The 11,391-nt window shown below is 49.1% G+C and overlaps 1 protein-coding gene across 2 annotated transcripts in view; it reads left to right on the forward strand.

Annotated features, from left to right (window-relative positions):
* The window catches only part of Nmnat1 (nicotinamide nucleotide adenylyltransferase 1), a 19,488-nt gene extending 9,158 nt beyond the window's left edge, over positions 1–10,330 (forward strand). The window contains exons 1-5 of one of the 2 annotated variants that reach the window (XM_055615080.1): positions 1,161–1,254; positions 3,390–3,560; positions 4,790–4,973; positions 7,398–7,540; positions 7,798–10,330. In XM_055615080.1, coding sequence (XP_055471055.1) covers positions 3,446–3,560; positions 4,790–4,973; positions 7,398–7,540; positions 7,798–8,213 — 858 coding nt within the window. In that variant the 5' untranslated portion in view covers positions 1,161–1,254; positions 3,390–3,445 and the 3' untranslated portion in view covers positions 8,214–10,330. Of the gene's footprint in view, positions 1–1,160; positions 1,255–3,389; positions 3,561–4,789; positions 4,974–7,397; positions 7,541–7,797 lie in introns of those variants that run through there. The other variant, XM_055615079.1, reaches the window with a different exon arrangement.
* The last annotated feature ends 1,061 nt before the right edge of the window (positions 10,331–11,391 follow it).

Consider the following 11,391-nt stretch of genomic DNA (forward strand, 5'->3'; position numbering starts at 1 on the left):
TTAAAACACAGACGCATCGTTAGAGCAAGATAGAGGAACATGCTTAAAGTTACTAGTTCAAAAGAAATAGCGTCATTTTAGAAGGCGGTTGTGAGAAGTGGTTTGGCCGGGCGTGTCATGTAACAGTGGGCCAGCGAGGCTTTTAGACTGAGCACCTGAAACTGACAAGGAGAGCCCACAGAGCCACAGCTCTTCAAAGCAGCTGTAGTATGAGTCTGAGCTTCCATCACGACGACTTTAAAACTCGAAAGATGGATGATTTAGATGTAAATTTTAGTTAAACTTGAAGCCTGCCCCAGGAAGCAGTGAACTTTCTGACAGCAGTGCTCTGGGGAGGGACACTTACAGCCTGAGCCGATGCGACCTCGGCAGCCAGCAGTGCAGGTGATAGGCTGCGTGGACCAAACAAAAGTGAATCATGGCGACACTGGTTCGGGTCTGTGTGAGATTCCACACCCATCCGTCACCTCCATGTTCCGACAGGCTCACTGTACCGGAACTCTTCCGGCTCTTGGCGGATCGGGAGTCCAGCTGAGATGGCTGGATATCTGAGACAGCTCACCAGTGTGACAAAGGACAATGCCACCGCCTGTGCGCTGGGAGATCAGCTTCCACCAGCCTCCTCACTCCCCAGGGTGAAAGGAGACCTGAGCTCTCCAGAACATAGAGTGGGCTGGAGCACCTTGTTCTCTTTTGAGACCCCAGGGGACTTCCCTGACTCCCTCCACCCTTACCTTCCTTCCACACTCTTCCTTGCGATAAGGCATCGAGAACCTGACTCACTGACTTGGGTGTGCCTGGGACTGGCCTGGGGCACCTTTCAACAAGCCCTGAAGAGCGTTCTCGGAGGCTGGCAGGAACTCCAGTTTCCATGTAGGCTACAATTCTGTGGAGTTACTGTTTTTTGTTTGTTTGTTTGTTTGTTTGTTTTCTGAGACATGTTCTCCTATGCCCAGGCTCGCCTTGAAATTCAGGTAAAATTCAGGTCCTTCTGTTTCTCCCACTCTCCAGCAGGTACCTTGTATGGGAACTAGAAAGGGTAAGACTAGAAGGGACAGGGTTAGTAACCCCTGGTTTCATGATGAAAGGGGAGAAGAGAGACATTGAAATGCCTTCTGTTTAACTCAGCCTTTTTTCCTTTTTCTGGAGGTGAAGGGAAGGCTGCTGGGGGTGAATGGAGGGTGGCCTTCAGCTGCATGTGAGGCCAGCAGGTGACCCCTGAGCTGCAGTCCCAACCCTTAACCCATTGACAAGGTACTGTTCATCAATGACTGTGCTCAATTTTCTGTCCATATTTAGCAGTTTCCCTGTGGGTTTTGTTGTTTGTTTTGTTGGTTGGTTGGTGTGTGGGTATAAAGGTGCACATTTGTGTATTGTCTGCATGTGGAAGCCAGAGGTCTGTATCTGGCATCACCCTCACCCCTTACTTTTGAAATGGGTTCTCGCACAAAACTTGGAGCTTGCTGATTGAGCCAGACTGGCTGGCTCTACTTCTCCAGGGCTGGGATTATACATGTTTGATGCCAACCCCATGCTTATGCGGGGGAGGGGCGGGAGGGGTCAATGCCTGTGGGAGCCAGACATGGTGCTGGCTGCATCGGCTGCATCCCTTACGTCTTCACCGTGTTCTAAAACGATCTCTCAGTGAACCTGGAGATTATCAGTTTGAGAGACTGACTAGCCAGAGATCCCTTGATATCCTCCTGTCTCTGCCTGCCCTACCCAGTGCTTGGATTACAGACATGTGCCACTGTGCCTGGCTTTTTTATGTGGGTGCTGGAGATCAAATTCAGATCTTCATGTGTGCATGGCTGACAAGCCCTTTGCTGACTGAGCCCAGCCCCTGTTGTTTTGTGGGGTTTGGGAAGATTTTTTTTTGAGACGAAATCTTGGTGTCTTGTCCAGGCTCCTTTCAGATCCTTGCCTCATCCCCCAGGCAACTGGAACTCCAAGGACTGTTTGGTTGGAGGGCCTCGGGCACGCTTGACTTCATCCCTGCTGACCGCCATTGCATCTTCTCTTGTTTCTTCAAGAGCTGTACGAATTTTTCTAGACAGGGTTTCTCTGTGTAGCTTGCCTGTTCTGGAACTCACTCTGTAGACCAAGAGATCCACCTGCCTCTGCCTCCCAAGTGCTGGGATTACTACCGCCTGACTGTGAATTACTGTCTGTCTGTCTGTCTGTCTGTCTGTCTTGCCATGCAGGGAAGTGAACACCTCATAAACAGTAGACAAGTGTGCCATCACTTAGCTGTCTCCCCGACCCTGTGAATTACTTTATTAAAATTGTCTCCATCACAAAGACCGAGTGACATCCATCCGTAAACATTTACTTGTGATTCAGGAAGACTTGTGGGTTTGCATCTGCTCTCATCTGGGCTTCCTGTGGGGATGAGCATCTTGGCTGTGGCTGGGCTGGCCTCTGATGGCCACAGTCACCTAGCAAGAGGCCAGCTATCTTCTCAGCTGGGCCTCCAGCTGTCATCCCATAGCAGTCTCTCATGGGCTTTGTTTTAGCGTAGAGGCAGCAGCAAGAGGCAGGGACATCTCTGTTATGTATAGTTTAGGTATTGTCTAAGTGTATCCTTAAAAGTCCATGTGCTGAAAGCTTGGTGTCCAGCATGGCTGTGCTGAGGTGGTGGGGCCTTTAAGAACAGGTGGAGAGCAAGGAGGTCATGAGTGTCATTTGGTTCTCAGGAGACCAGTTTTTTGTTTTTTCTTTTGTTTTGAAGACAGACTTTTCTCTGTGTAGCCCTGGCTGTCCTGAAACTCACTCTGTAGACCAGGCTGGCCTCAAACTCAACAGAGATCTGCCTGCCCGTGCCTCCTGAAGTGTGGGGATTGAAGGTGCAGACCTTGCTTTAAAGTTAGGCCACACCATAGACTTGGCCCTCTCTGAACAGGACTGGTTCACTTTCTCTTTCTCCACCGTGTTATGATGCAGTTAGGTGCCTTGTTTGTTTGGCTTTTTTTTTTTTTTTTTTTTTTTAGAAAGAGTTTCTCTTTGTAGCCCAGGTGGGCCTTGAACTCAGAAATTCTCCTGTCTCTGCCTCCCCAGTGCTGGTGGTGCTGCCACTACTGCCTGGATCTCTACTATGTTACTATAGCAACAGAAAATACCTCTATGATAGCCTCTAAGTGTAGGCTCAAAACTTACACACTGTCTTTTCTGCCATGTTCTTTAAGGCAAAGCAAATCATAGAAATAAAGAGGTGTATCCCATTCCTTTTTGGTAGGAACTGCACACTTGTATAATCGAAGGGCAGAACGTGAAGCCGGTTCTGCGGTTCATCTCAGTCAGTGAAGCCAAGAATTTGTCCACCTGGCCGCAGGAAGAACACATGATGTCAGGAGGTCTGTAAATGAACTTGTTTCCTTTTTCCTTTGTAGACAGCAACATCCATGTCAGAGATTTCCATCTAGAGCAGTAACTCCCACTTCTCGTCATGGACACAGCCGAGAAGACGGAAGTGGTTCTCCTAGCCTGCGGTTCTTTTAATCCAATCACCAACATGCACCTCAGGCTTTTCGAGCTGGCCAAGGACTACATGAATGCAACAGGTAGGAGCAACAACCCAGGTAACTGAGGCTTAGACACACTGAATGTTTCAGTGTGCACGCCTGGTCCTGGACACAGGCATGTTGCCCTGTTTCCTGGCAAAGGGTTAATGGGGCCAGCAAGGTGGCTCAGTAGATACAAGTGTTTGTCACAAAGTATGCAGCAGGAGGGTGTGAATAAGGCTGGCTGTAGTGGTGCATGTCTTTAATCCTTACTCCCAGCACTTGAAAGTCTGAGGCAAGTGGGTCTCTATGAGTTCAGACCAGCCTGGTCTATATAGCAAGTTCCAGGACAGCTGTGACTACACAGTGAGACCTTTTATCAAGGGAGAAAAAGGAGGAGGAGGTATGAATAGCATGAGAAGGAGCGGGGCTGGGCAGAGTAAAGTGCTTGCTTGATGCTGTCAGGTACCCAGGTCCTAGGGGAGGCAAGACAGATTCCTGCAGCTGCTCTAGGTGAGCAATGCTAATTGATTCAGGCTTTTAGCAAGGGAATTCGGCAATACCAACCAGAGTTTAAGCTTAAGCCATGTGGGGGCCAGGAGTTAGGGTGTAAGGGGTGGGGCTTTAGTTGAAGATGAAGGTTCTGAAGATAGAAAGAGTGGAGGTGGTGTAGCCACATGCATGAGCTCAACACTACAGAACCGTACACTTAAAAGGGCTTAATGGGGGCTGGAGAGCTGGCTCAGAGGTTAAGAGCACTGGTTGCTCTTCCAGAGGTCCTGAGTTCAATTCCCAGCAACCACATGATGGCTCACAACCATCTACAATGAGATTTGGTACCCTCTTCTGGCTTGCGCGCATACATTCAGGCAGAATACTGTATACATAATAAATAAATAAATCTTTTAAAAAGGGGATGTTAATGATAACTTTTATAACATGTTATTACAGTTTCTTTTCTAATTTAAAAAATATTTATTGACATGTGCAGGTATTATGTGAGACATGGTATTCATGAGGAGATCAGAGGACAACATGGAGAATCTGTTCTAGCCTTTCACCACGTGTGTCCAGGGGATTGAACTCAGATCATCACACCTGACAGCATGCTCCTTTACCCATTGAGCCATCTTGCCAGCCCTTTAGCACAGTTTCAATTGGCTAAACTTGACTCTTTGTTTAAAAGGTGGGGGGAGGTGGAATTACAACTATAACATAATATTGATCACACTTCCTGTTCATAAAATCTGATTTGTTATACCTAATATCCAACCTAACTCTTTATCCAGGAAAATACAAAGTTATCAAAGGCATAATCTCACCTGTTGGTGATGCATACAAGAAGAAAGGGCTCATCCCAGCCCACCACCGGGTTATCATGGCAGAACTTGCCACCAGGAACTCACACTGGGTGGAAGTGGACACATGGGAAAGTCTTCAGAAGGACTGGGTGGAGACTGTGAAGGTGCTCAGGTAACCATGCCCTGGGGAGGGGGGAGGGCACGTTCCCATCACTGTAGTCTCAGTTCTGCATCTGACTGCAGCTCTGTGAGGTTGTCACCAAGCTTCTTAGTCACTTCTATTGTTGCGAAGAGACACCAGGACCAAGGCAACACTCATAAAAAAAAGCGATTAATTGGGGCTTGTTTACAGTGTCAGAGGCTTACACTGTCATCCTGGCAGGGAGCCGGGCAGCATACAGTGCACAGAACAGTAGCTGAGAGCCGCCTCCTGATTAGCAGGTCCACACAATGAGACTTAAAGCCCACCTCCAGTGACACACTTCCTCCAACAAGGCCACACCCCCTAACCCTTCTAATCCTTTCAACCAGTTCCACTTCCTGTCGACTAAGCATTTAAATATCTGAGCCTATAGGGGCCATTCTTTCTCAAAACGCTACACAAAGGTTGCAGAGGCTGCAACAGGGCAAGGCACCTAAGCCCTTGTATCTTTCCGCGTGGGGTGAGATGTTGGCATGTTTGTTTCCCAGAAAGATGTCTGTCAGAGTGGAAGACAGGAAGCTGACCTGGCCTGGCCTGAAGGAAGAAAGACAGTTGCCCGAGGATATTGCAGCTGTCAGCCCTCTTAGGTGTGGAAGAGGAGAGAATATGGCTTCAGTATTCAACCTAAAAGGGCCAGGTCCAGAGCCCAAAGAGATGAGGCCAAGATTCCCTGCAACTGTCTCTGGACAGGGTTCAGAAGCCTTCTGAGATGTAACTTGACATTTCTCAATTATGATACCTGGCTCTTCCACCCTCTGTTAAGTTAATCAGATGATGTGAACATTCCTGGAAGCCTACCTACCCCCCAAAAAAACTTATAAATGTCTGGACTTTTCATTGTTCTTGGGATTGCTCAGAGAAGTGCACTGAATTTTCTGAAGAGGCTGCTCTGCCCCACGTGCCTCTCACAGTAGTGCTCTCTCTCTCTCTCTCTCTCTCTCTGAATGAAGTTCCTCACCAGGTTTTAAGGGAAGTGCTCCTTCTCTCCAAGGCCCCATCATGTGTAGGTCTCTGTATGTTGTATTGTTTCTGTCTAATGCTCCTCCCCCTTCCCCCTCATGAATCATATTTTCTGAGAGACTCATGTTTTTATTCTGGACCTGCTGCTGCTGTTTTTGTTTCTGTTTATTGATTGCCTTATTTTTAACAAGGAGGAGTGTCAGGAAGTGCTTGCCCGGCATCCAGCCCAGCCCTGTGTGTTGTGTTGTGTGGTGCTTTCAGGAGAGCGTGGGAGGCCGACCAGACCTCTGTGCTCGGAGCTGTAAAACCAGGCCAGTGAAGGAAGTAATATGTAACATCTCTTTATAATCTGGAGAGTGAGTTAAGGGATCTGAAAACCTTTGTCTGACATCTGTTCTTAGGATCCTCAGTCCTCCAGACTGGCTGAACAGGGAAGGGGTCCTTGCAGTCCCAGCAGGACCTGGTCCATTCCCACTGCCTTCTGCGGCTGTTGATGTCTGTAGACAGAGGCACTCAGCCCTGCGCTGTAGGTTCTGGCAGGTGCTGCACCGTGGCATACCCTGTCACTGACTCCTGCCTCACGGCACTCTCCCAGAGACTGCCTTCCACAGACTGTCAGGCACACTAGAAGTTGCCACAAGGACCTCTGTTAGTATTTAGGGTAGGACGGGGCCTTGAGGCAGAAGGTGGCAGCTACCTATGACATACCAGGACTCCCTTTTCATGGTTAACAGGAAAAAGTCTCCCTGTTAATGATAAAAAATTCTCCCATGAGAGGCCATGCTCTTGTTTCAGCCCCACTCCTGCCTTTCTGGCCCCATGGTAACCTGATTATCCCCAGCACATTCAGTTTGCCTATTCAGTGGAGGAGGGACTAAGGACACAAGGGCACAAGGCCAGCCTTCGGGTCTGTCGGTGTGGCTGTCCTGCTGGGGTAGCTTTGCGCTGACGTAGGGCAGTGAGCCTTTGCTGCCAGCCCCTTCCTGCGGTGCTACTTTCCTTGAAGGCCTCAGGCACTTGCCCCTACAGTCCCTGTGTTTTTTCATTGCAAGATCAGGCCATAGTCTTCAGTGGTCAAGGCTGTAAGCTCTGGACCAGCCCATTCTGTTGTACATAAGCTAAGAGACTGTGGTCATTTAATAGCCCCCCTCTCGGAGGGCTGACAAACACTTCAGACAGAAGCTGACAGTAGCGCCTGTTCCCTCAGTCAGTTGTTGAATGTTTCCAATGCCAGGGACTCTGCTGGAGGTGGGCCAAAACTCTTAGTCTCCATCTTCCCCTCCACTGGCCTTGCAGTTTTAGAAGATTGGGTCAGACAGTTGTGTAGAGGAGTAGGTCGTTACTGTCAACTCTTGCTGTTGCAACACACGCACACACAGCATACAGAGAGCACTCTGATGTCAAGGAATGTTCTTTCGGGTTGTCATTTTGTAGACACCATCAGGAGAAGCTGGCAGCTGGCAGCTGCGATCACCCACAAAGCTCACCTGCTCTGGAAAGGCCTGGGCAGAAGAGGAAGTGGACTGAACAGAAGCAAGAGTCCAGCCAAAAGAAGCCCCAGGAGCCCAAAGCAACAGGTTCGTGATTCCTACCAGGGCTGCAAAGCTTGCTCAGATTCTGCAGCAGAGACCCATTTGGTGCTTTTATTCCTTATTCCATACCTGCTGGGTTCCTGATGGTTTTAGGAAGGAAGGAAGGGCTATGGGGCAAAAGACAATAAAGAGATCTACTTCTCTTGCACACACACACTCACACTCACACTCACAATCACTTTTATATGGGTGATTATTAAGAAAATAAAGCCTGAAACTCTGTTTGATTTTTTTCCTCCCAGGTGTGCCCAGGGTGAAATTGCTGTGTGGAGCAGATTTACTGGAGTCTTTCAGTGTGCCCAACTTGTGGAAGATGGAGGACATCACACAAATCGTGGGCAACTATGGGCTCATATGTGTCACTCGGGCTGGCAGTGACGCTCAGAAGTTCATCTACGAGTCTGATGTCCTGTGGAGACATCAGGACAACATCCACCTGGTGACTGAGTGGGTCACCAATGACATCTCCTCCACCAAGATCCGGAGAGCTCTCAGGAGGGGACAGAGCATCCGATACTTGGTACCCGACCTCGTGCAAGAGTACATTGAGAAGCACAGTTTGTACAGCTCCGAGAGTGAGGACAGGAATGCTGGGGTCACCCTGGCTCCTCTGCAGAGGAACATCGCAGAAGCTAAGCACAGGCAGTCCACATTGTGACACTGTGCATGACGCCACATGCTCTTCTGCAGGTCCAGCTCAAGCTGCTGTTAGGAACTCAGGGAAGGGATTGACATCCTGTTTCACAAACTTAAGTTTAAACGTTTGATTAAAACCAACAGGGGATTAAGATCAGTAGCTAAGATGAATATTATAAAAAGGCCATTTGAAAAAAAACAATGTAATTCATCTCTAAAATAGCTCATTTCATTTTCTAAAATGGAAAAGTTTCAATAATGCTAACTCCAAATAAGTTTTTCAAGAAAGGACACCATGGCCTTACCACACAAGAAAAGCAAATGTGAAAAGCAAGTCCACTCAAAAGCCTTACTTAAGCAGGGCGGTGGCGCATACCTTTAATCTCAGAACTTGGGAGGCAGGCAGGCTGATCCCCACATGTTTGAGGTCAGCCTGGTCTACAGAGCAAGTTCCAGGACCGCCATGGCTACACAGAGAAACCCTGTCTACAAAACAAAACAAGCCTCACTTTAGGGGCTGGAGAGATGCTCCGAGGTTAAGAACACTCGATGCTCTTCCAAAGGACCCAGATTCACCTCCCAGCACCTACATGGCAGCTCACAACTGCCTGTAACTCCAGTTCCAGGGGACCTGATGTCCTCTCTGGCCCCAGTGGGCTCGAAGCACACACATGGTGCATAATACATGCAGGCAAAACACCCACACACAAAGAGAAGGAAAAAGGAAGAAAAGTCTTACTTTAGCAGGCTCAGTGATACACCCCTGTAGCCCCAGCGGCACCCGGAGTTGAGGTAGGGGAATCAGTTTGAACCCAGGAGTCCGTGATGACCCTAGATAATGTAGACCTTTTTTCTTTTTTTCTTTTTTTTTTTTTTTGTTTTGTTTTTCAAAACAGGGTTTCTCTGTGTAATAGCCCTCGTTGTCCTAGAACTCATTCTGTAGACCAGGCTGGCCTTGAATTCAGAGATCTGCCTGCCTCTGCCTCTGGAGTACAGGGATTAAAGGCGTCCACTGCCCAGCTAGACCCTTTCAAAGAAACAAAATGAAATCCTAGCATTAGTTATGAAGAGGATTGACATGTTTGCGCTTGGTGCCAGCCATCTTTATCCAGGATAGACAAAGAAGAAATTCTTTAAAACATGACCTTGGCTTGGCATGTAGATCTGGTAGAGCATTTGCCTAGCAGGCCTGAGGCCCTGGGTTAAATTTCCAGTACCACGTGAGCTAGGCATGGCATTGCACCACCAATAGTCCTGGAACGGGGAAGATGGAAGCAGAAGGATCAAAAGTTCAAGGTCATCCTTGACAACAGCAAGTTTGAGGCCATCAAGGGATGCTGAGGACCCTGTCTCAAAATAGATAAGTGATCCTGTGAGATGCACCAGTGACCAGCGATCCTCCAGCTCTTCAAAATGAAGTCAGAATATACCACCGTTCTAGCTCCTCATCACAGCAGCTGAGTAACGGCTGGCTGGACGGCTCATCCGAGAGCACCTCCTGCCACGCCCTGCAACCTGACTTCAAGCTCCAGGACCCACAGAGTTCCCCAGTTACCTTCTGACCTCGACACAGGCATGCACACATGGATTAAATAATAAGAAGAGCTGACTAAGCTTTGCCAGATTCGTCTGCTTGAATACACACCGCTGGAAGCAGGGTGTGGGCTTGGAGACGGGTTGGGGCCCTCTGTCCTCAAATGCCCATCGGGACAGGCAGGCACTGCCTTATGCGTTCTCTTAGCACAGCCTTGTTGCTGACCCAGTTTCATCTTTAACTTTGGGGACAACTTCAGATAAGATGTCACAAAGCCTCTGAGAGACCCACAAAAGATGAATGGACCCATTTAAGGATTTTAAAAGTATAAATGCTCAACCTTTATATTTTTACAATTAAAGATGAACAAAACTCTTCAGAAGTGAGGAACGGACTGGGTCAGCTCCAGGAGCTCTTGGATGGCTGCTTGGTGGATGAAAGCCCCACACCCTGCATCTGAAACTGGCAAGTTCCAGAGCTCCGGGCCTCTGCCCTTGCTGAGGGAATCTGCATTCCCAAGTCTGCAGAGAGGATCCCTTGCCTCCTCCTGTTTCTGGTTTTAGCCCTGTGGCCTAATAACTGAAATTACAGTTTTTGCTAAAGCACAGGTTGTTATGTGGTTTTTGCTGACTGAACTTTTATGGGAATTTGCTACCACACTTTTTTCAGTATCTTTTCTTGGAGAACATAGTCAGTACCTGAGGCAGTCTTCAGGGTCAGGGTGGCCCCACGTCATGTTTGCAGCCTGGTGGGGACGGTGGGGACCAAAGGCTGTGGCCTGCATGTCCTCATGCCCCAGGAACCAGCCCTCCATACTCTGCCTTGCAGTTGGCAGGGGCAGGACCAGGACAGACTGGCTCCCACCAGCGGCCTGTGTGTAATATGGCACCCACCCAAAATCCCCAGGGACCTTCTGCCATCTTTGAGGCAAAAAAAAAAAAGCACAACATAGCTTCTCCTTGTCCCCGCTGACTTCCCCCAGGGTGTGTCTGACGCTAGGTAGCTGGGACTCATGTGATGGTCCCGTTTCTAGTGGCCGTTTCTAGCTGCCACCAGAGTGTGGTTCCGTGGTTCCCTTCTCCTTGGGATGCCTAGATGCTGCCAGATTCCTAGCTGGGAAGGATAATATGAAATGGATTGGGTCCCTCCTAGGCCTCCAGTGCAGCCAGGCTTGAGTGTATGGGAGAAGACCTCCTTCGAGGTTTTAAGTGTTACAGCTCTCTGACTGGGGCCAGCACCAGGCCAAACGGCAGCGGGAGCTCGGGCTCCAGAGCTGAGCCAGGCGCCAGGCGGCAGCTGCCTCAGGAACAATGACTGCTGCTGCTGGACAGGGTGGGCAAGGTTGCATAGGCCAGCGGCAGCAACAGTTCCCGCTGGCTCACGGCCGACTGTGGGAGCTCCCGGAGCTCCGGGCCGCAAGCTACAGTGACTCCAGTGGCTGTGGTGACTGGTGGCCACCGCAGGAGCCTGACCAGGCAGGCCGTTCCAAGGATGCATTCTCTGGAGAGAGAAAGTGCCCTTCCATAAGTTTATAACTAGGTAAAAACAGCCTCAGACTATGCTTGGTGAAACAGCTTGTCCTCTTTATTCCGTGTGAACAGGGACTATATAAATCCTGGGAGTAGGAAGGGTTTTGGAAGTGAACACATTCTATTGGCTGAGGCTA

Source organism: Psammomys obesus, unplaced genomic scaffold (assembly GCF_907164565.1).
Source record: "Psammomys obesus unplaced genomic scaffold, mPsaObe1.curated_primary_1811, whole genome shotgun sequence".
In the NCBI taxonomy this organism is placed as follows: domain Eukaryota; kingdom Metazoa; phylum Chordata; class Mammalia; order Rodentia; family Muridae; genus Psammomys; species Psammomys obesus.